Source organism: Heteronotia binoei, chromosome 3 (assembly GCF_032191835.1).
Source record: "Heteronotia binoei isolate CCM8104 ecotype False Entrance Well chromosome 3, APGP_CSIRO_Hbin_v1, whole genome shotgun sequence".
Classification (NCBI taxonomy): domain Eukaryota; kingdom Metazoa; phylum Chordata; class Lepidosauria; order Squamata; family Gekkonidae; genus Heteronotia; species Heteronotia binoei.
The window spans coordinates 75934496-75958285 of NC_083225.1; the positions used below are offsets into that span (position 1 = coordinate 75934496).

A 23790-nucleotide genomic window follows, 5' to 3' on the forward strand; every position below is an offset into this window, starting at 1 on the left:
GACTGTTCTTCTGGAATATAGGAATTTGATGAAAGGTTTGAGGAGGCACAGAGGTCCCTCAAGCAAGTCAAAAGAGGTTGTTGCTCTTAAGGAAACGAAAATAACAATCTGGCCATAGGAAGAGGGAGCAGTTAAGAAAGCCCCGGTCTATAAACAAAAAGTAAAAGCTAAGATATCAAGCCTGTGTGTACAACCACTTACAAGCTTAAGAGGAAGTATAAGGCACTCTAGGTATATCTGTATCACAGTATAAGCAGTGAAATGTAGCAGCAGCAAGCCAGAGTAAACCAAGGAAAAACATACTCCCTAGATATTTTGGATATATCTTTTATATATATATATATATATATATATATATATATATATATATATATATATATATATATATATATATATATATATATATATATATATATATATATATATCTTTAGTTCCTAACCTGAACTCACTTGTAAATATAGATCTTCTTCGTGGTCTCTGTGCAGTCCCACATATGGGTAATCCGCAGGATCGGGCCCGACCTCGGAGAATTCAAAGCAATCTTGAGCGTTAATTTTGGCGCGTCTTCCCCTCGTCCTGGGGAGGAGGCATCGTCTGCGCATGCCTGGACGAGGGGGAGGCGCTAGCCCACTCAGTTTCTTCTTTACCGCCGTCCGGATCATACCTACCTCGTTGAGTCTCCTGCTTCTTCATTGCAATCTCCCTCCAACATCCTTCTTCAGCTTTCTTCAACTTCTCTTCACCTCTTTGCTTCGTCTTCTGGTATCGTATAAAAAAAAAATCGTTACTATATTTCGATCTTTCCCTTCCTCTCCCCCACCTTCCCCTTCCCCTCCGGGCGGATGGAAGAAAGAGACAAAGTCACTTTCAAACGCTGCATTCGCTGCTCTTTTTAAATTCTGTCTTCAGACGGCCATTCCCTGTGCCTATTCTGCCTCGGCGAGGCACATCGCATGGATACCTGCCTGCACTGCAGTCAGTTCGGCAAGCAGGCCCGTAAAAACCGCACCGCGCGGCTCAAGAGCCATCTTCTGGAATCATCCCTCCGGCCAGCCATGTCTCACGCGGCACAACAATCTACGCCATCTTCCCTACCTACTACGGGGATGGCGCAGCCGGCAGCTTCCGTGGCCCAGGCTCCCTGTAAGCTTAAGTCCGGGAAACACTCCAAAAAATCCGATGACGCCAAGAAGCGCCATCGATCGGACTCGACTCATAGTGACTCGACCGGCCTCAAGCCTCCGAAGAAGCCTAAAACCAGCCATAAGTCTTCCGACCCTAGGCCTTCGGCTTCGAATCTGATCACGAGCTCCACTGCCTCAATCCCAATCACACCAGGCTCGAAGTCGACTTCGACCCCAGCCATTACACCACTAGAGATCGTTCGTATCTCCTTCAAATCACCTTCGATACAAGACTCTCCGCCCGAGAAGATACTGGACATTGATTCGCCCATCTCGCCTAAAAGCCAACACCTCAATACACTCGATGCTCGCTCCTTTAGAGAAGTTCCTCCGCTGTCAGCTCATTCCCTGGTCAGGGAACCTTCGACTCCGAAGGAACTACCACTCTGTCCTCGAACACAACGATCCCGAAGTCGCCATAGGGAACGTTATTATTACTATTCCCCTTCAAGATCTCGATCACCGTCTCCCCGGGATTGATGGAGACATAGAAGGTCTCCTTCTCTCGACACCTACCGTTGGGCTGAACATAGGTACCGTGAGGATTTCAGACACGACTCTCCTCGATACCGCGACCGAGCCTATAGAGATGATCGGGTTCGATATCAGGAACTTTCTCCACACAGACGCTACCCTTATTACGAGGATCACCCTTGATACCGAGAAGAGCCAGTTCATCATGCCTCTAAACCCAAACTGATTTCTCCGGCGAAATCTACCTCTGCTGCCTCCAAGCAACAGCCTCCAGAGCCTCCACCTAAACCACTGGACCACGATCTCGATGTCGACTCCGAAGCGGAGCAATCCGACTCCTCTCAGTCGTCGACTTCAGACCTACACTCTCCACTCTCCGACATAGCTAAACCAGCAGAGTTGTCGCCCTCTGAAGGCCCTAAATCTTACTTAGACCTTCTGGCTAACATGGCCAACTCGCTTAATATCAAGCTCACCTCCGATGCTCCCAGGGTCTCTGACGTTGTATACGACCTAGTGAATGCTGACCTTCCTGCAGGCTCCGCTTTCCCCATGCTTCCCGTCCATCTTGAAACTCTCAAGGAAGCTTGGGATAAGCCAGCGTCGGTACCACCAACCTCCAAAAAGGTTGAAGCCCTTTACAAGGTCCATGCTCCCGAATCAAAGTTTTTGTTTAACCACCCCGCACCGAACTCCATGATAGTTCATTCATCCTCCAAATCCAAACAAACCAGACACCCTGTGCCTCCAGAGAGAGAAGGCAAGAAACTGGATACCATCGGCAGAAAGATATACTCCCTCACCACTGCCACAACTAAGATCCATAATTACATGGCGTACTTCTCCGCCTATGCATTTAATTTGACATCTTATTTGAACACCTTAATCCCTTCTCTACCCGAGGTGTCACAGAAACCAGCTGCCAACGCCCTGCAAGAGCTTGCCAGAGTAAGCAAGCAGCAGATTAACACAGCACGCCACGCTGCCCAGTGTTCTTCCAGGACTCTCGCCTCAGCTATAGCTCTCCGTAGACATGCTTGGCTCAGATCCTCATCGCTCCAACCAGACATTAAATTTAAAATTGAGGACTTGCCCTTCGATGGCCTTGGCCTGTTTAATGCCACCACAGATGACATCCTCACAAACGTAGACGACAGCCGTAAGAGGGCCAAAAGACTGGGGGTCACTCAGCCTCAAACTCAACTCAACAAACAAAGAAACTGGAGACCATACTATTATAAGAACTCGAGATCTCCAAGACAACCAGAAGGATGGAAGCATAAGCCTCCTCAATCCAAGCAGCCCTTTCAACAAAGGGCTCGCCCTCAAACATCAAAGAAGACCACTCCTGCCACCAAACTGTCTCTTTGAGTCCCCTACCCCCCCAAGACGTCCAGACATCCAACTTCAGCCAAACCATCACTCAGACATCCGTCTTCTACCCTTTTACCCCAGATGGGAGTCCATAACATCGGACTCATGGGTCCTGGCGATCATCCGCAGGGGTTACACAATAGAATTCAGGTCCACCCCGAAACATCACAGGTTTCTCACCATGCCACCATCCATACCACTCCAATCAGAAATTGCAACTTTGCTGGACAAGGGTGCGATAGAACCGGTACCACCACAGTATCACCGGACCGGATTCTACTCCCGCTACTTTCTCGTGCCAAAAAGAGACGGGGGTCTCCGCCCTATCCTCGATCTCCGCAAGCTCAGTCTCCATATCACTTACAAAAAATTCCGCATGATCACCCTTCAGTCAATCCTGCCTCTCATCCCAGAACAGGCCTGGATGGCATCGATAGATCTACAGGATGCCTATTTCCACATTACCATCAACCACCATCACAGAAGATTCCTCAGATTCACCATTGGGGATCAACATTTCCAATTCCGCTCCCTCCCATTCGGTCTCTCGACGGCACCGAGAGTTTTTACCAAATGTATGGCGGTGGTGGCCGCAGCACTACGTCAACGAAAAATATCAATCTATCCGTACATAGACGACTGGCTGATCGTCGCTCACTCAAGAGAACAACTTCAACTGGACGTCTCCACCACTCTTTCTCTTCTGGCCACCCTTGGCCTCCAAGTCAACATGTCAAAGTCCAGGTTAATTCCAACTCAGACAATACAGTTCATAGGAGCGAACATTTCTATGGTCTCCCAAACAGCTTCCCTGCCACAGGACAGAGTACACAGCATCCAATCTCTAGCCAACACTATTATCGCTCACCGCTCCCAAACAGCGCTCATCTATCAGAAAATGCTAGGTCTAATGGCAGCTACCACCGCAGTCCTCTGCTTTGCAAAGCTCCATATGCGCCCTCTACAACTGTGGTTCATCAGGACCTTTCACCCTCAGAGACAGCATCAGTCCACACTTCTGACCCTTCCGTCTCATATCATCCCATCCTTGAGATGGTGGACGATAGAACGTCACCTCTGTGTGGGAATGCCATTCAAACAGGCACCTCCCTCCGTGATCGTCACCACCGATGCTTCCAAGTGGGGATGGGGAGCCCACTTGGGAGCCCTCACAGTTCAAGGCCAATGGACGGACTACGAAAGCTCCCTCCATATCAACTGCCTAGAACTTCTTGCAGTCCACAGAGCCCTAAGGTCCTTCCTTCCATCTCTACAGAACTGCCATGTCCAGGTCACCTCGGACAACATAGCCACTGTCTTTTACATCAACAGACAAGGGGGCACCGCTTCCACCAGACTATGCAAGAGAGCCCTAGCGCTATGGCATTGGAGCATCAGTCAAGGCATTTTTCTCACAGCAGTCCATCTACCAGGAATCGAGAATGTGCAGGCAGATGCCCTGAGCCGCCACTTGATCAACGACCACGAATGGTCCATCAACAGACAATACATTCTACCTGTCTTCAAGCTCTTCGGCACCCCGAAGATAGATGCGTTTGCATCCCCGTCCAATGCACAGTGCACCCGTTTTTACATGAGAGGGCCTCCGTCCCGCCTCTCCTTAGGGGACGCCTTTCTCCAATCCTGGAAGGGAACACTACACTATCTTTTCCCTCCAATTCCACTCATCACCAGAGTCCTGCAGAAAATACAAGTGGACCACACCAACTGTATTCTAATAACCCCCTGGTGGCCACGTCAACCCTGGTTTACCACCCTTCTGCTCCTGTCCAACAACACATTCCTTCAGCTTCCTCAAGCACAGGACCTGCTATCCCAGCAACACGGCAAAGTCTTGCATCACAATCCGGTGCTGCTGAAACTGATGGCCTGGAAAATCAGTTTTTAGACTTTCCCTCCGACGTCCGTCATGTCCTAGTGAACTCCAGGAAGCCTTCCACCAGAAAATCCTACTCATTCAAGTGGAAGCGCTTCTCTCACTACGCTTCGCAGCATAACTTTGACCCTAGCCGAGCTAGCATCTCTCAGGTTCTGTCCTACACTCTAGCACTTTCTAAAATGGGACTTTCCTACTCCTCTCTGAAGGTCCACCTTGCAGCGATTTCTGCTTTCCATCCTCGCATTGAAGGTGTTACAGTTTTTTCTCACCACGCTACCAAGGCTTTCCTCAAGGGCTTTATCCGCCTGCACCCACCAATCCGACAAATTTTACCGACTTGGAGCCTTTCCCTTGTCTTAAGCCAACTTATGAAGCCACCCTTTGAGCCTATGGCATCTATCCCCCTTCATCTGCTGTCTTGGAAAACGGCACTGCTAACTGCACTCACTACAGGCAAGAGAGCCAGTGACATCTGTGCCCTCAGGGCGGACCCACTGTACACCACCTTCCATAATGACAGAGTGGTTCTTCGCCCTGACCCTGCCTTCCTACCAAAAGTTGTCTCACCCTTCCACCTAGGGAAACCTTCAACCCTACCGGCCTTTTTCCAGCACCCTTCGGATGCAGGTCAGCAGGCACTACACAACTTGGACGCACGTAGAGCCCTCGCTTTTTATATAGACAGGACTCGTCAATTCCGTAAAGATCCGAGACTCTTTGTCACATATGCAACTCACAACAAGGGTAGTAAAATCTCTACCCAAAGACTTTCGAAGTGGGTTGTCGCTGCCATTGAGTTATGCTATCAATTGGCGAAGCAGCCAGTTCCGGAGCACATACGAGCTCATTCTACCAGAGCCGTCGCTACCTCGTCAGCCTTCCTAAAGGGCATCCCAATAGAGGACATCTGTACCGCTGCAGACTGGTCCTCTCCGTCTACCTTCGCCTCGCACTACGCCCTTGACGTTCGTGCCCGGCGGGACTCATCCTTTGGACAGGCTGTACTGCGTTCCATCTTTGACTGACTGAGTTCTTCACGCTTTATTGTGAGTACCACTCTCTCTATTCTTGCAGATCCAGCACCCTCCTCCTGATGGAATAGCTCGCTAATCACCCATATGTGGGACTGCACAGAGACCACGAAGAAGATGGACAGGTTTCTTACCTGTAACTGGTGATCTTCGAGTGGTCATCTGTGCAGTCACACATACCCACCCAGCCTTCCCCGCTGCTGGATACTCCTCGTCTTTATTTCCACCTTTTCGGCGGCGGGAAGAAACTGAGTGGGCTAGCGCCTCCCCCTCGTCCAGGCATGCGCAGACGATGCCTCCTCCCCAGGACGAGGGGAAGACGCGCCAAAATTAACGCTCAAGATTGCTTTGAATTCTCCGAGGTCGGGCCCGATCCTGCGGATTACCCATATGTGTGACTGCACAGATGACCACTCGAAGATCACCAGTTACAGGTAAGAAACCTGTCCTTTTCCATTCCCCACCTGTTTATTCTAATACATTTGATTTCTGTTACAAATTTCAGTGTGCCTAGGTGCCTATTTCTGGGGGAGAATTTTATAGAGGCACAAACCCTCCTCAATCACAGTTCCTTATTTGGGATGTGAACCTACCAAGTATCAAAAAGTAATAAGGTGGGACAAGGGCATTGTAATAAAAGTTTATTTATCAAATCAAAAGAGTGACATGCTACCTGAATGCTACCCAGTTAGCAAAAGGGGAACTGAAAATTCAAATTGAGTGCCAGTGTGTAATCAGGGAAAGAAGAAAGCAGGATTTGTCTAGATTGCCCAGAAGACCAGTGGTTTCCTCCATTGTAGCCATCCTTTTCTGCCCAAAGTGAGCATGTTGTTCCTTCATAAACCTATTTTTAAGGTGCGTTAGTTTAAATCAGTGTATTTCTAAAGCATATGTAGGATCTTGAATCCTCTGTGCGGATGGACATAGTTGAAAAAGAACACACGTATAGAATGTTAGTGCATTCCATACTGATTAAATTACTGTAGCAACTGCCTGGAGAGAAGGTGCAGTGAAAGAGGATGAAACCTGGCAAGAAAATGGGTTAAGCACAAGAGCAGAGATTAGAGTGAAGGGGAAAGTTCTGTTCGTTTTTTTCAGGTTGTCCCTGTGGCTCTAGGTGACCAGTCTTATTACAACTTGGCTTGTGAGATAAGGCTTCCTGTTTGTGTTTTGTAGATATATGAAGTCACCTGTCTTAGGCTGTTGAAGATTTTAGTAGAAGCTGTGGGAAGGTGGTCCAGCTGTGGCTGTGTGCCCCTTCTCTCCTTATATGTCTTTCCCTTTACTCTTTCTTTTATAGCATAGTCTGAGGCAATATTCCTGGATGTTCTGCATACTCCAGTTCCACTATTGATGGTCTGCTTTGTCCATGTGGCATCACAGTAATTACACAGTGATCCTAAAGACCGAAAAGGAAGGGCTTTCTGCAGATCATTCTGTAAGGTTATAGCCACAATTGAACAAGCCCACAATAGTGCTGAAAAAGAAGGAATATGCTTGAGGAGATGCTGATGTGCTGAGAACATGATGGTGTAGTGCTTAGATTAGAACAAGGGTGTCATTTGTTATGCGGGCCGGATTGGACGTAAATGAGTCCTTGTTGGGCCTGGCCACATGTGTTAATAAAATGTAATACCAGATAGCAGAGATATGAACTTTACAAAAGGACATAAACACAATTAAAGATTTCTGTTTAAAACTTAAAACATGATTAAAAGATTAGCACTCTTGCAATGTTTTATTTATCTCTGATAACTGACACCTCTTGCTTTGAATTATTGCATCAAAATCTGGAGACAATGTCTGTGCTGTAGGAATCTTGAGTATGCTGTTTATGTGTTGTTCAGGTGTGTATCTGTAGGTTGCAAACCTTTTGATTTAATGACATTCATTACAGAAATCTTATGATCATTGCTTTGAGTCTAAGACCCAGAGGAAAAAATATGAAATGGCTGGGCATTACAAGTATTTGTACATAAGTTGCTTCATATGCTGGTCAGCCAGTGGGGAAAACAGAGGATTTGCTCTTTACTAGATCGAGCAAGCCTGGCAAAGCAAGCTGTGATGCAGAAGGAAGTAAGAGAGGGAGAAGGAATCAGGCAAAAGTGAGTTGCTTGTGCACCTAATAGGAGCCCTCCAGGGGCCTGATCCAGCTGTTGGGCTGCATGTTTGACACCCCTGGCTTAGAATGTTGGATTGGAACTTGGAGAGCCAGGACTGTACCCCTGCACTGACATGGAAGTTCATGATTGTGGGTCAGCCATTCTCTCTCAGTCTTATCTGCATCACTGGATAGTTGTTATAAGGGCACAATGGAGGAAGGGAAAGCAGTGTTGTAAGTCACCTTTGGTCCCTACTGGAGAGAAAAGCATGGCATAAATATCTAAATAAATGCATGTTCCCATTTTAAGAGTCAGTTTATTAAAAGTCATTCAAGAAATGAGGTGTGCACCTTAATACATTTGCTATTTCGAATATTTATGCTTGTGGATGATATTTTATAGATAGTTATTCTAAGCTTTTTAATATTGCAGGAATGTGTTCAGCCTATTTTCCCCTGTATAACTTTTTCTCTGTTGATCTAAAGGCATTAACAAAGGATCCCCAGGATTACCCTGACAAAAAGAGCCTGCCACATGTGCATGTTGCCCTATGGATAAACTCTCAAGAGGGTAGAAAATTAAAATCTGGAGATACTGTGTCATATGTTATTTGTCAGGTAAAAATATTCAGATTTGTTTTGTATAAATAATATATCTGCTATCTCCTTTTTTATAAAACAAAGAAATTAAAGACCACTAACATAATCTGTTCTAAAACCCAGCTTATACCACTAAGTATCATTGCATTCACCTATCCTTTTCTTATATTTTTGTCTTTTGCTTGTGCAGGATGGATCAAATCTGAGTGCCAGCCAGAGAGCATATGCTCCAGAACAGTTGAACAAACAAGAAAATCTTATAATTGACACTCAGTATTATCTGTCACAGCAAATTCACCCTGTAGTGGCTCGTATCTGTGAACCCATAAATGGAATTGACTCTGTCCTTATTGCATCTTGGTTAGGTAAGCATTCAAAACCTGTATTTTCTTTCTAGTTAACTATTTGATCTTCTTCATGGTCCCTGTGCAGTCCCACATATGGGTTCATGCCCTTGCACGAAGGTAACCTCGGAGAACTCCAATAGTAGTGTAGCGTGTTTTTGGTGGGCTTTTCCTCCTCCCTGGGAGCAGGCACGCAGCACACATGTCTAGAACAGTGGAGAAGCCCCGCCTTCTGCTCAGTTTTTTTTTTTTTTTTGCTGCCACCCTTACTGGACCTCATTGTGCCTAGCTCCTTCACCTCAGCATTTATTTTTCCAACGTTTTGACATTCTTTCTACTTTTGTCTTCTCCATCATTGTCTTCCTGGAAAATAAAAAAGGACCCTTCTTGTTTTTCGTGTTTTTCTCCTCCTTTCCTCCCTTCCCCCTCTCACCCTGGAGGACAAGAAAGGGATGAGCACCTTTTTAAAAATGTGCCTCAAGTGTCAGGCTAAACTTCCCTCATTAGACAGACACACATACTGCTTGTTGTATTTGGGAGAAGGACACAAAGTCAATCGTTGTGTCCATTGTGAGGGCTTTGGAAAGCAGATGCAGAAAAACTGAGCTGCGTGCCTTCGTAGCTACCTACTGGAAGAAAATCGACGGCTCCCCCCCCCCCCAAAAAAGAGTGGGGAGATTCGACTTCCTTGGCACCTTCTCACAAAAAGAAGCACAAGTTTGAAAAACAGGAGAAACATTGCCCTGTGGTTCTGAAAGACTCTATGAAGGCATCTGAAATGGCTACTACCACAGAATCTTGACTAATGCCGTCTCCATCTCCAAAAGCCTCAACTTTGACTCCTACACTGGATCTGGCTACCGACACCTCAACTGCTCCAATGGCTCCTCTCGACTCCACTGCCTTCATGGTTATTGTGATTCTGGGTGCTGATATTTTTGACGCTGATGCGCTGATGTCTGCTGCTGCCTCAATAAACAAAGTCCTCAACTCAGCTTCAACCGTCTCAGCAGCAATGCTCTGATACCCAGCTTTCCTCTGTCTTGGATCGAATGGCTTGGTTCTTCGAAGTTCTATCCATTCCCTTACTTCATCAGTCTCCTCATCATCCTCTGACTCAGTACACCTCACACAGAGACTCTTATGACCGCTCCCACTCAAGATCCAGGTCTCTAGGTGCATTCCATTCGCGTTCACAGCGCTGGAGTTGCTTGACTTCTCAGCATCGTTGCTTGACTTCTCAGCATCGTTGCTTGATTTCTAGAATCTCTCGCCATCAATCTTGATTCCGCTTGATGTTTAGACACTACTTGTCTCGGTGTCGACACTATTCTCCGACACCCGCTATCCAGAAAGCACTGCATACTTTAGATGTGCACCAAGTGCTTGCCTTTTATTTACAAAGAACTTTTAGAAAGGACCAGAGTCTGTTAATTGCATACGATGCTCCTTGTCAGGGCACCAGGATAACACTACAGCATCTATCTAAGTAGGTATCGACTATAAAACTATGCTATGAACTTGCAAAGGAACCCTTTCCTGAGGTTGTCCATTCCCACTCCACCAGGGCGGTCTCCACCTCTTCTGCCTTTCTTCATAGGGTTCCATTGGAAGACGTATGTGCTGCATCCACTTGGTCTTCACCTTCAATGTTTATGATGCACTATGCCCTTGACATATGTTCCAGGTGAGATATGTCCTTTGGTAGATCAGTGTTATCATCCAGTGATGTCCCCGTCGTTGGACTCCAGGTGAGCCTGCAATACATCGTACATGTTTGAGTTGATAACCTGTGCTTGGTTTTAGGTTGGACTTCTACTTGCCAGCACCCACTGTCTGAGCATTTCAATTCGGTAATCACCCATGTGTGGGGCTGCACAGGGACCACAAAGAAGATAAACAGGTCGCTTACCTGTAACTTATGATCTTTGAGTGGTCACCTATGCAGTCACACATGACCGGCCCAGCCTTTCCCACTGCTGGCATTTCCTTCTACTTACCTGTGGTTGGATCAGCTAGCGGCGGCTGGAAGAAGCTGAGTGGAAGGCGGAGCTTCTCCATTCTAGGCATGCGCGCTGCATGCCTGCTTTCCAGGGTGGAGGAAAAGCCCACCAAAAACACGCTACACTGCTGTTGGAGTTCTCCAAGGTTGGCTTTGAGAAGGGCACAAACCCATGTGTATGACTGCACAGGTGACCACTCGAAGATCATAAATTACAGGTAAGCAACTTGTTTTAGTCTTCCCTCTCAGATGTCTTAAGTCCTTTCAGTGGACAAATTTATCTCAGTTATGCATTACTCTGTGTTGCTTGGTCTCTAGGAATCTAATAATCTGATGTATACAGTTTCTCTGCTGTCTATCACACTGCATGATCCAAAAACAATTTAAAAAACCCAAATCTTAGGGTTAAAGTTGTTCTCTGCCAGGGAGTTGAGCAGTAAAGAACTTAGAATGTAAGATCTGAGAGTCTTTGTGCAGATATTCAGAATCTAAACAACAGCCAAGCATTCACCTCAATTTTTATCCCAATCAATTTTCCTGGTCTGAAATAGTGTGACGGGACACTGTTTGGTCCACTGGAGGAAAAAATATCCACAGAGAATGTACTGTGGCATCCCACAGTAATACTGACATGGGCAGCTGGCACAATGCTTAAATGTTAAAAAAAACTATATACTTTGCCTCAGTTTGATAACAAGATGTTACAGGTGCCATTGATAGATGCCCCAGTTATAGCTCTTCAGTCCTGTGGCTTGCTATCAGAAGATGGCCATGGATCTGTGCGTTACAACTGGAACAAGAAGATCAACCTAGCCTTAAAGTGCAATCATGAAGCTGCTGCAATGGTGATTAAGGCGTCTGCCATGAACTCCATAGTTTCCAGAGTTGCAATTGTGTGGGTTAGGAGGCTCATACAGCGTCTTCCAGTTGCCAATAGAAAGATCTTAGAGGGCACCACCAATAGACTTCTGAAGGCGGTCGAATTCTCAGCAGATACTTCGTTAGACACACTCACGTTCTGTTCTAGAGCAATGTCGTCAGCTACAGTGACCAGGCAAGGTATTTTGCTCAAGGCATTGCCAGCTGATACCCATTCCAAGCAAGTAAGTCATCTCATATCCTTTTCAAGGAGAAAAATTGCTTGGGTGGTGCCCTAGAAAAGATACTGGTGGAAACCAGAGATAAAAAGAAGGCTATGCCAAAAAAATCCAACAGTTGGAACTTGGGCAATCAGTCCTTTTGTCCATCTAGCAACATCCAAGCAACTCTTTTGTTTTTAAAACATTTCATTGAATTTAGAAATGAAAAGGGGAAAGAGAAATGGGAATAATTTTTCTCTGATATTCCATTTCTGAATTGTACAAAAATAGATAACACATAAAAAGCAAAGAAAAAGTATTTTTCCATATGAGTAAATTCCAGCAAATTACTTTTTTTTGATCTGTTAACATAACCTCATTTTAACAATCAAAATTTTACTGATTCAGCAGAGAAGATTTGCATAATCCCTGCACAAGCAACCTTTTTGGAGAAATTTCCAAAACTCCCAAGTTCCAACAACAGCTATCTGACAGATCTAACAAACAGGACAGAGATGCAAAGCTCCATAAAGCATGACTGGAACATGCTCCCAGTGGGAGCCTGCCTACTTCATTTTCATTCAGCATGGGTGGACTCCCAAGCAGACTAAAGTCTGCCACACTAAAGAGACAAGTTGCAGCCTTAGCTTCGGTACTCCAGGAAGTCAACGGAGTGAGCCCCACTACTCAACCTCATATCTGTAGGTTTCTTAGAGAAGCCGCAGTGCAATGTCCACCTCAGTCTCAGAGATTCCCAACTTGGCATCTTCATCCTGTTTTGACAGCATTAACTAGACTGCCTCTTAAACCTATCAGAATGATTTTACTGAAGTGGTTTGGCATGAAGACCATCTTTCTCGTCACCATGACCTCAGCAAGAAGAGTGTCGGGAATTGGGGCCTTATCAGACAAATGTGATCTTTGTGTATTTCACAAGAACAAAGTGGTCCTCCACACAGATCCTATCTGCCAGCTGAAGATATCGTCACGATTTCACAGATCTCAGGAGATCTTCCTTCCTTCCTTTTGTCCTGATCCCAAACATCCCAAGAAGTGTACATGGCACACCTGGATATGTGTCGTACCCTCAAAATATATATAAATAGGACAGAGCCAATTCATAAAACTGACTCTATGTTCATCAACATCTCTTCCCCAAGCCTAGGACTGAGGATGTTCAAGTCTGCAATCAACCACACTATCATGCAATGCATCACAGAAGCATATTGATCTCTCAGTATGTCTGTACCTCCAGGTATTACCACTCATTCCATCAAGGGAGGTGCAGCCAATGCAGCATTCTATAAAAATGCATTGGTGGAAGAGGTGTACAGAGCTGATGCTTGTTCCTCAATCTCCACCTTCATACAGCACTACAAGTTGAATGTTTATGATTCAGCAGATGCGGCTTTTGGCAGAAGAGTACTGCAGGTGTGCAGAGCGGCTACTTGGTCTTCAATCACCACCTTCATACAGCTCTACGTTGAATATTTATGATTCAGCAGATGAGGCTTTTGGCAGAAGAGTACTGCAGCATGTGGTGTCTGAATAGGATGATCTCATCCTGTCTTGCTCTTGGAGCACCCAAGATGTTCTGCATCTCTGAGGGAGAATGACCCTTGGCACTTACCGTGAGGGGTTCTTGTCCTCAGAGAAAAGGAGGACATCTTGCCCTCTCATCTATCGCCCTGTCATCTTTATCTGATGTCTGCTATGTTCTGTTTACCTTAATCTCTCCTGTAACTGTTGGTTGTCAGGTGATCCTCTTCAGGGTCTGACAAGTTATTTAAAGTTTAAAATTTAATATTTAAATGTTCTTATCTAGTTGTCTTAGTCTTTTCACTTAGGAAGAGTATGAACTGCTTGTTGGAATCACCCGAACTGACATAATGGGTGTTCCCACCACACAGGAGGAGGAAGAGTTTTTTCAACTTCTTGCCTCCCTGATAGGATGGTGGAAAACACCCAATATGTCCTCCTTTCCTTTGAGAAGGACCCCTCATGGTAAGTGCTAAGGGTTGTTCTGTCTTTATTCCATCTGGCTTTTCCCATCTGGAAAATGTTTTGCCTTAGTTCCAGGTTCCACTTTAAAGTAATATAAATAGAAACTGACATGATTAACAAATTGTGGAGGGCATCTTAAATAGCTCTATGCAGAAACAAGTCCCATTTTATTCAGTGTGGCTTACTCCCTGCACATTATTGTTATTATTTCAACCAGCAACACTTGTCATAAACCTGGATGTTTAGTCCATTTGTTTTCCTCAAAGTAATTTTGTGGAGAATTCAAGATTAGATTAGATTAGATAATTTTATTTATATCCCGCCCTCCCCGCCGGGGCAGGCTCAGGGCGGCTAACAGTAACATTCCATTATACAGAGACAGGTTACATTCAACATTAAAAATTCTAATAGGTTTAAAATTAATTAATTTAATAAAAATGTTAATGCTATTGCTATTTGTTCTTTATGATGGCGGTCTCATTAGCAATTACTTTCCTCGTCAGTGAAAGCCAGTCGGAAGAGGAAAGTCTTGCAGGCCCTGCGGAATTGTTCAAGGTCCCGCAGGGCCCGCATTTCCTCTGGAAGTTGGTTCCATAAGTTCGGGGCTACAGAGGAGAAGGCCCGATTTCGGGTGCATTGCAGCTTCACCTCTCTTGGTCCGGGGGTGGTCAACAAGTTTTTTCCAGCTGACCTCAGTGCTCTCTGGGGCTCATATGGGGAGAGACGGTCCCTAAGGTAGACAGGTCCTTGACCATATAGGGCTTTAAAGGTAATGACCAGCACTTTGTAACGAACCCGGTATATAACTGGTAGCCAGTGCAGCTCGCGCAGTCCAGGCTGTATGTGCTCCCATTTAGGGAGCCCCAACAGTAGCCTGGCCGCTGCATTCTGCACCAGCTGCAGTTTCCGGGTTCGGTACAGAGGCAGCCCCATGTAGAGGGCATTACAGTAATCCAGTCTCGAGGTGACCGTTGCGTGAAGTACCGTTGCCAGATCTTGGCGCTCTAGGAAGGGAGCCAACTGCCTTGCCCGCCTCAGGTGGAAAAAGGCTGACTTGGCAGTGGCTGCAATCTGGGCCTCCATTGATAATGAAGGCTCCAGTAGAACTCCCAGACTCCTAACCCGGTGCGCCGCTTTCAGCGGCGCCCCGTCGAAGACCGGAAGAGGTATTTCCCCTTCCCGGGCGCCCCGACCCAGACAAAGGACTTCTGTCTTCGCTGGATTCAACAAACATGATCTCAAACTGTAGCTTGAAAATTATTATTGCTTTGAACTAAGGGTATGCATCAGATGCTGAGCTGAAATTATGTTTTGGGTTGGCTTGGCAGTATCCAAAATGGCCTAAAATACTCCTGAAATTCTGAGAGAAAAGAAAATTTTTCCTAGAATTTTGGAAATGGTTCAGTTTCTGGGAGGTGCAGGAGTGGGGTCTTTGGAGGGAGATGATGATAGTCTGCTGAACAACTGTCACATAATTTCACAGTCCCTTTAAGTTATAACAGGAGGTTTTAAAAAGACTAGAAATCAGCCTAAGAGGTGATAGTAGAGAGAAGGCCAGGTATAGTTCATTCTATCCTGTGGATGTTAGAGGGGCCAGATCATTATTTCCTGTTCAGCCAAGCCTCCTAGAAGTGTAGGAGCCTGCCTGCCAATCCAGCCAACTACCTGCCATTTTCCAATTCTAGCCAGGCAAGTTCCCCTTCCCATCACTGTCAGCTGATGCTCTGATGGCTGATGGCCAGGTTTATCTGCTGTTGAAAATAATGGGGCATTGATTTCAATTGTCTATAGAGAGGCCCAGTCTACCAACAGGAAATAATGTCCCCTCTGTCCACCCCACAATCATCTGTTTGTCAGCACCAACTGTTTGGTGGGGCTTCGAGTCTCTTTAAAATTTAAAGGGATGGGAGATGCCAACTAACACCTGTTGGTGGAGTTGGCATCTTCTCCCTCCTTCCCTGCTCCCTATGGAGAAGAGCAGAACAGAGTTATGGAGTCCAATGGCATTCTTAAGACCAACAAAGTTTTATTCAGGGTCTGAGCTTTCGTGTGCCAGCCACACTTCATTGGACAAAAGAAGGGTGTGATGGGATAGTTGGGAAAATGGTTCTAAATTTTCCGGACTCCCCGAAAGTCATGAAAGTGTAACAAAGGTCTAGAAACTTTGGGTTATCAAAAAGCATGCCCTTTTCATAATCCAGATCTCAAATTAGCATGAATTTTTTGAATTGCATAACCCTACTTTGAACAGTATTAAAAATTAAATCCCCTGTCAGGGAACCTTGTTCTTAGAAAAAAATAAATACCATTTATTATTAAGATCAATCAAAGTAACACAATACACATATTTTTGAGTATTCTAGAACAGGGGTGTCAAGCATGCAGCCCGGGGGCATGGTTTCCAGCAGGCCCCTGAGCAACTCACTGTTGTTGTCTGCTTCCTTCTCCCTCTCTGTCGCTTCCTTCTGCATCACAGCTTGCTTTGCCAGGCTTGCTTAATTGCACAGGAGCTACAAAGCAAAGCCCCTATTTTCTCCATTGGCTGAGGTTCCATCCTTGGGGAAGAATAGCTTGTTTTGTCAGGCTCTCTCAATCGCACAGTAGAGCTAACATAAGAACATAAAGAGAAGCCATGTTGGATCAGGCCAATGACCCATTCAGTCCAACACTTTGTGTCACACAGTAGCCAAAAAACCAGATGCCATCAGGAGGTCCATCAGTGGGGCCAGGACACTAGAAGCCCCCCCAAAGTATCAAGAATACAGAGCATCACTGCCTCAGACAGAGAGTTCCAACAATACACTGTGGCTAATAGCCACTGATGGACCTCTGTTCCATATGTTTATCCAGTCCCCTCTTGAAGTTGGCTATGCTTGTAGCTGCCACAACCTCCTGTGGCAGCGAATTCCATGTGTTAATCACCCTTCGGGTGAAGAAGTACTTCCTTATATCTGTTCTAACTTGACTGCTCAACAATTTCATTGAATGTCCACAAGTTCTTGTATTGTGAGAAAGGGAGAAACGTACTTCTTTCTCTACCTTCTCTATCCCATGCATAATCTTGTAAACCTCTATAATGTTACTCCTCAGTCGATGTTTCTCCAAGCTAAAGAGCCCCAAACGTTTTAACCTTTCTTCATAGAGAAAGTGTTCCAATGCTTGAATCATTCTAGTTGCCCTTTTCTGTACTTTTTCCAGTGCTATAATATCTTTTTTGAGATGTGACCAGAATTGTACACAGCATTCCAAATGAGGCCACACCATCGATTTATACAGCTACTGAGCCAAGCCTCTCTTCCTTCTGTTGGCTGAGGCTCCTCTCCCTCCTCGTCCCCTGAGGAAGGAAGGAAAGAGCTAGAGCTTCCTTTGCTCAATTCCGTGGATCACACAGGAGAGATACAAAGAAAGCACCTTTAAGACAACAGATGCTAATGTTTTAAGCATTTTTTTAAGTTTTAAAAAACTCTTTGTGTTTATTTGTGTCCGTTATAAAGTTTGTATCTCTGCTACCTGGCATTACTTTTTATGACATACATGGCCTGGCCCGACAAGGTCTCATTTATGTCTGATCCAGCCCTCATAATAAATGAGTTTGACACACCTGCTCTAGAACTTTTCATGAGAGTGGGTTTTAGAGATTAATTGGAGAGGAGAGAAAAAACTATGCAGTCACTTTTTATTAAGACTAAACAGTATAATACAACACAATGTCAAACTTTCTTTCCCCTCACCTTGTTTTTTAATGTAAGCGTGATGAAGAATTCTGAACTTTGTTTTGTTTTGGTTGGTTTTAATACAAGGTATATATGGGTTTTGTTGTTGGGTTTTGCTTTTTTTTTTGGTATGCTTTGTTTACCTACTTAATATCAGAAGTTTCATAAGTCTTCCTGCTATTTTCTTGCTTTCTTCCTGCAACTTTCCTTCTGTCTCATGAGATGTATTTTGTATGATATGCTATCATGTTAAGCCCAAGTGGTCAACAAATATATATATATATTTGGCCGCTGTGTGACACAGAATGTTGGACTGGAGGGGCCATTGGCCTGATCTAACATGGCTTCTCTTATGTTCTTATGTTCTTAACAGACTGATATATTTTTTTGCTCATAGATGACCATAGATGGGTGAGATGCCATCTTAACAATATGAGTTAGCTAGTTTTTTTTTAAAAAAATGACAAGATCGCCTTTTCCCTCTCCTCATTTGCTTTACTTCCCACAGGGGAATTTTCTTTCTTAAGGGATAAATGGAATGTTACTTGTTGATAGTTCACACTGGCAGCTCAACAAGGGATGCTGATGGAGGCTGCCACCCCTTTTCATCATCCCTGCTTGCTGTTTCGGCACAGAACAGCTAATGTTCCTTCTCTCCTCACTCTCCCACAGTTATCTTGAAACGTGACATAGTAAGTCATGCTTGTCTGTACATGAAATAGGTCCTTTTGTTTTCATGATGTTTGTGCAAAAGTTCATAAAATCTTATTGCCCCTTTATAATCAGGAAAAATAAGTGAGGCAGCATGTGCCAAACTCCCACTCTTGGTGTGGTTGGACCTTTGTACTATGAGCTAATGAGCTAAACTGGGATAGTACCTTTGGCCTTCTAAGCTGTACTCTTTGACCAAAAGCATATGAAGGAGTCGCCATGATTTCCCCCTCAGAGTTGTCTTAGCTGCCTAGTCTACCCATGGGCACAAATGAGCATGGTGTAACAATCAAGGTAGCCCCCCCCTGCAGTGTCCTTGCATCCCCAGTTAGATGTGTGGAGGCTCCTTTAGTGTTTACGTCTTAAGGCCATGTACCTGTCAGGTTTAGAGCAGAACAGTGTTAAATATGTGTTAACAGTAGTGTTTGTTCTTTCCCTTGAATGTATTTGTACAGTATTCCTGCTTTGTAGTAAATTCCCTTTCACTAGAGTTCCCATCACTGAAATCTCCCTATATGCATTCTGAGTGTGTTTGACATTAGGCTAAAGATGTATAGGTTCATGCCATGCATCCTGTCATCTTGAGGAATGGGTGTTCTGGCTTAGTTTATATGTAGTGCTTAGGAGTGCTGTGATTGACTTGGACACTTAGTGGGTGTCTTAAACAGTGTGAGCTACCTCATAGTTTTTTGGCCTCCGGCTCACACATTTTTGTCTTTGCTCAGGAAGGATGCTTTAGCCAAATTGCTTGCTCACAACTTTAATGTCAGTAGCTCACAAAGTAGAATTTTTGCTCACCAGACTCCACAGTTTAGAGGGAGTATTGGTCTTCAGGTGTGCTTTGAGTTGGAGGCTAGGGTTAGGACATCTGTAGATTCACTTTATGTGGGTTGGATAAGAGTGCTTCATTGTGACAGGATGATGTGGTGGTACACAGGTTGGAGAGCTTCAAGTGCTAAGCCTTTTTCCTTTCCTGACACTGCCCAGTTCTATCCTGGTGCCCCTTGGAATCAGCATTGCTTTTATTTATGCCAGTGTATTTGAATGTTGTACTAGCATTGGACATTTTACCATCCTAAGCCATTCAGAGATAGGGCTTGATAGGGCACCCAGATAATCTGTATTGAATCTCTTTCTGGAATTCTATGGTAAATTCTGTTGAGCTGGAACTCAATAATTCTTCCTGAATTAGCAGCTTTATAAGTAATACTATTTGTTAGGATTTAGTGTTCAGGAAGAAAACTGCTGAACGTTATTATTTAGCCAAATCCAGGTGGGCAGCTGTGTTGGTTTAAAGCAATAGAATGTAGTAGGAGTCCAGTAGCACCTTTAATGTTGGTCTTAAAGGTGTTACTGGACTTCTACTTTGTTCTAGTGTTTAGCCAAATATTTGTGACTAATTCAAACATATTTCCATTGCCTACATTCTTGGAACTAGCTTGTAAAATCTGACAGCTTTTTAAGGAATGCATTGTTTCAGAAATATGAAATGCTATATCTTATAGATTGAGTTCCTATTGTCCAAGTAATCTGATTCTAACAGTTATGTTGACCAAAGTGGACACTGTAATAAATAGGGCTTTTTGAAAATAGATTCAGATTAAAAACCTCTAGGTGGCAGCACTAGACACTATTTTCTCTATTTTTCAAAAACTTTAATGAGTTAAGCTGTAAGGTGATTAACTTTTAAACTTGCATAGCTCCCAAGTAAGGCTAGAATAGTGTTAGTTAACTTATTGAAATAGCATAATTACCTTGCAAACGGAGACTTTTCTCTTTATTTGGAAAATCTTGAATGTAAATGTTGCTGTTAATCTAATTTAATGTATGTTTTGTGCAGATTAGTTATTGAAAGCTGTTCTGTCATTACATAGCCGACCTCTTACTACTACAAATGTTTTCCTGAAAGCCTGATCAAAAGAAAATGTTATTAGGCTATCACTGCTGTTAATGGAATTGAAAGGCTTTTAGAGTAATGATTGATTAATCCTGTCTCTTTATTTAACTGGGTCATCATAGCTAGATTATAAAATTCAAAATAAAGTTGAACTGATGTTAATTTTTTTACAAGCACCACAAACCAGAGGTGATACTTTAGGGGGGCTGGTGTCTCCTTTTTCTTAAATACTAAGGTAACAGTGTGATAGTGTGATAGATGTTAGTGTGATAGATGTTAGTTGTTACTTAACAGTCTGTCACATATAGAATATTAAATAGAGTAAATCTTATTTCTTAGCCTAAGGACAGTCCAATCCAGAATCTTTCTGGAGTAAATAATATATTACATTTCTCAGTCTCAGATATATATCATAGAGCAGAAGTATATGAGATAGATAGAAATATGTTGTTGTAAAATATTACATTCTGTTAGATCACCGGACTTGAATTATAATTAAAATTTATCTAGCAATATATATTATCTAACAATAATATCAAACATTTTAGTAACTTTCAATATCAATGAAACTAGCACACTACTGTATTTTGAGTCTCTGTAAGTTTGGTCTTTTATGATAACAGTATGTAGAAATTGGGTTGTGATTACAGTTGGTAAACTTAAAATGTTTACTAAAAATACCATATTCAGGCATTCAGATTAAATAATTTTTTGATGACTGTGACCTTCTGAAGCATCACGTTGCTAAAATGGGCATCAGTTCTCAGGCTTCAATCCATCTGCCACCAGAATAGTATCAAAGTCCTAGTGGTATGTATGGAGAATGCTTTAGGACAGCTTCAGCAAAGGTACAATGTGGCTGGCAGTCCTAATGAATTTTGTTTGGTGTTGAGCACTTACTTGAGCTGTAGAAACTACTGGCTTACTAATTCTGTTTCTTAAAATTTGAGTTGGAATATTGTGAGCAGGAATATGTTACCATAACTTCATTTGGTAATGCATTTGAATAAATACCTTATTGAATTGGGTTATTTGATCCAAGTTATACGGTGTATTTAAGTTAATGTTACTTACACTGTCAAAAGCATTACATATCTTTTCTTACTACTCCCTTTTGATAACAAATTACAAAATTAATAGCAGACTCTCTTGAAAAGGAACTTTTTGCAACATGTTTTATCATTTCTGAGAATAATGTTATGCTTGTACGGTATTTATATATGCAGACACATTCTTTCTGTTAACTTAATGAATTATCATAATATCAAATTGATATGAAACTCATTCTCTTATTAGTTCAGCAAAAATATTGGTGGGCATGGGGGGATTTCAGTGATGGTTGAGTTGCTCATATTTCTTATACTTTCTGGGCTCTGGTAACCAAAAGTGTTTTTTGTCTCTAATTCTGACTTTTTAAATGCTGCTGCTGCTGCATTTTAACAACTGCATTAGATTGAAACCTTCATGCTGTTAACCACTGAGCCAAAATGAAATTGACCAGTACATTGAAGTCTGAGTTGGCAGTTGTGTACAGACTTGAAGGAGTGGGTAATAGCTGTACAACCAGGGTTCTTTTAATGGGGTTTTTATAGTCTCTCTTTCAGTTTAATGATGCTGTTTTAGTTTAAAGACTTTTCTAATAAAGATGCACAATTTTATTCAAATATCTGTGTACCTTTAGAAAATAGCAATAAGGCTTTTCACTATGAGTAGCATCTTCATAAACAAATGTTCTATTGCATACTGCCCATGATAGATAATGCACAGGGCTTGTTTTATTTATAAGCTTTTTTATGTGAGAAGATAAGTAATTTCTTCATGTTGCTGAGATCTTCATCTCAGGTTAAAAATGGAAAATGTATTGTTTTTCCTAAGCAGTCTCATCCCTCAGTTTTACTTTGGATTTTTCAGTTTTGTTACTCCTTTTGCAGCTCATATGTCAACTTATATGAATTGCATTCTTTGAACTTTTGAATTTATATTTCATATTAATAATAGGGCTGGATCCCTCACAGTTCAAAGTCTTTCACCATTATCATAAAGATGAGGAGAATGATGCCTTGCTTGGCGGCCCGGTTCAGCTCACTGATGAAGAGAAATATAAAGACTGTGAAAGATTCATGTTTGCCTGCCCAAAATGTGGGACAGAGAACATTTATGACAGTGTCTTTGATGGTTCGGTTAGTATTTTGGTATTTGCATTTTGTAATAGATTCTCTAGGGTGCACTGTAGGAAGGAAAAGAACCAGTTCTGTTTATAATTTTACATATGGAATGCTTGTACACTGTTGCCAAATCCACTTTTGCATACTGTTCTCTGGAAGTATTTGTCACCCATTTCCCCGCCCCCAAAATTAATTTTTAAAAAATTTCAACATGTTTTATTGCTTGGAACTGCCCAGATAATAAATTATGTTCAATGACCGTTTTGTTTTTTAAATCAAATTAATTGGAGGAGATCAGTTTTTGGAAATTTCTTTTTTGTAGTTTTACATCCCTTTTGCCTCTCACATAAAGGTTTCTTCTGTGTTATCTTTCCTGCTGTCTTTGTACATCAGACATAAAAAGTCATCGGGTACATTCCTGTCATGAAGTACTGCCAAAAATGTATCTGTGACCTTGGATCAGAACTTGAAATGGAGCCAACTATTTAACTCTACTGCAATGTTATGCGTGTACTAGTTATTGGCAAATTAGCAGGCTGTGGAGTAGTGAAAACCTTGAAAGTTAAAGCAAATAAATGCTTTATCTAAATTAAAAGTAATTATTTTAAGTTAATTTGGACAAACAGCAGATGTTCTGTGTTTTTTGAATCAAAACAAAAGCAGTTGTTGGAAGCAAGTGAGAGGAGCAAGCAAGGCAGGCACAGACCTGCAATACTTGGTAAATCCTTGACTTTGTTTCATTACGGCTGTAAATAAGATAGTTAATTGCATAGAGACTTGACAACTTACAGATGGGCTAAGTGTAAGAAGAACGGATGTCAAGCTCTGCAATCTCTTCCACCTGGAATTGCTTATTGTTGTTAGTATGGAAGTAGTGGGATTGGATCACATAAGTACAGATTTTTAAGCAGTAACAAGAAGGGGGGTGACTGAACTCACTGTTATTCTCTTTAGTGGGTTTTTTTATAACGGGAAATAGGTTAATTTTACTGTGCACAGATAGATTTCAAGATTGACAAAGTTTGCAAATTTGACAATGCAGTAAGTATATTACAGTGTGGTATTTATGATAAAATGTTATCCCATACAGTTAAGAAATAAGCACTAAGTGCAAAGAGAACATTTTAGCTTACTTTAAACTTCATACTTGCATAAGACGATTTGCAGATTTATCAGTATCTGTCTTCTGGGTGTTAATAGGATAAAATGA

At 43.0% G+C, this 23790-nt stretch overlaps 1 protein-coding gene across 1 annotated transcript in view; it reads left to right on the forward strand.

Annotated features, from left to right (window-relative positions):
- Positions 1-23790, forward strand: part of POLA1 (DNA polymerase alpha 1, catalytic subunit) — a 492305-nt gene that overhangs the window by 211004 nt on the left and 257511 nt on the right. Inside the window, exons 31-33 of the mRNA XM_060234091.1 lie at positions 8552-8683; positions 8856-9030; positions 22414-22595. Coding sequence (XP_060090074.1) covers positions 8552-8683; positions 8856-9030; positions 22414-22595 — 489 coding nt within the window. The remainder of the gene's footprint in view (positions 1-8551; positions 8684-8855; positions 9031-22413; positions 22596-23790) is intronic.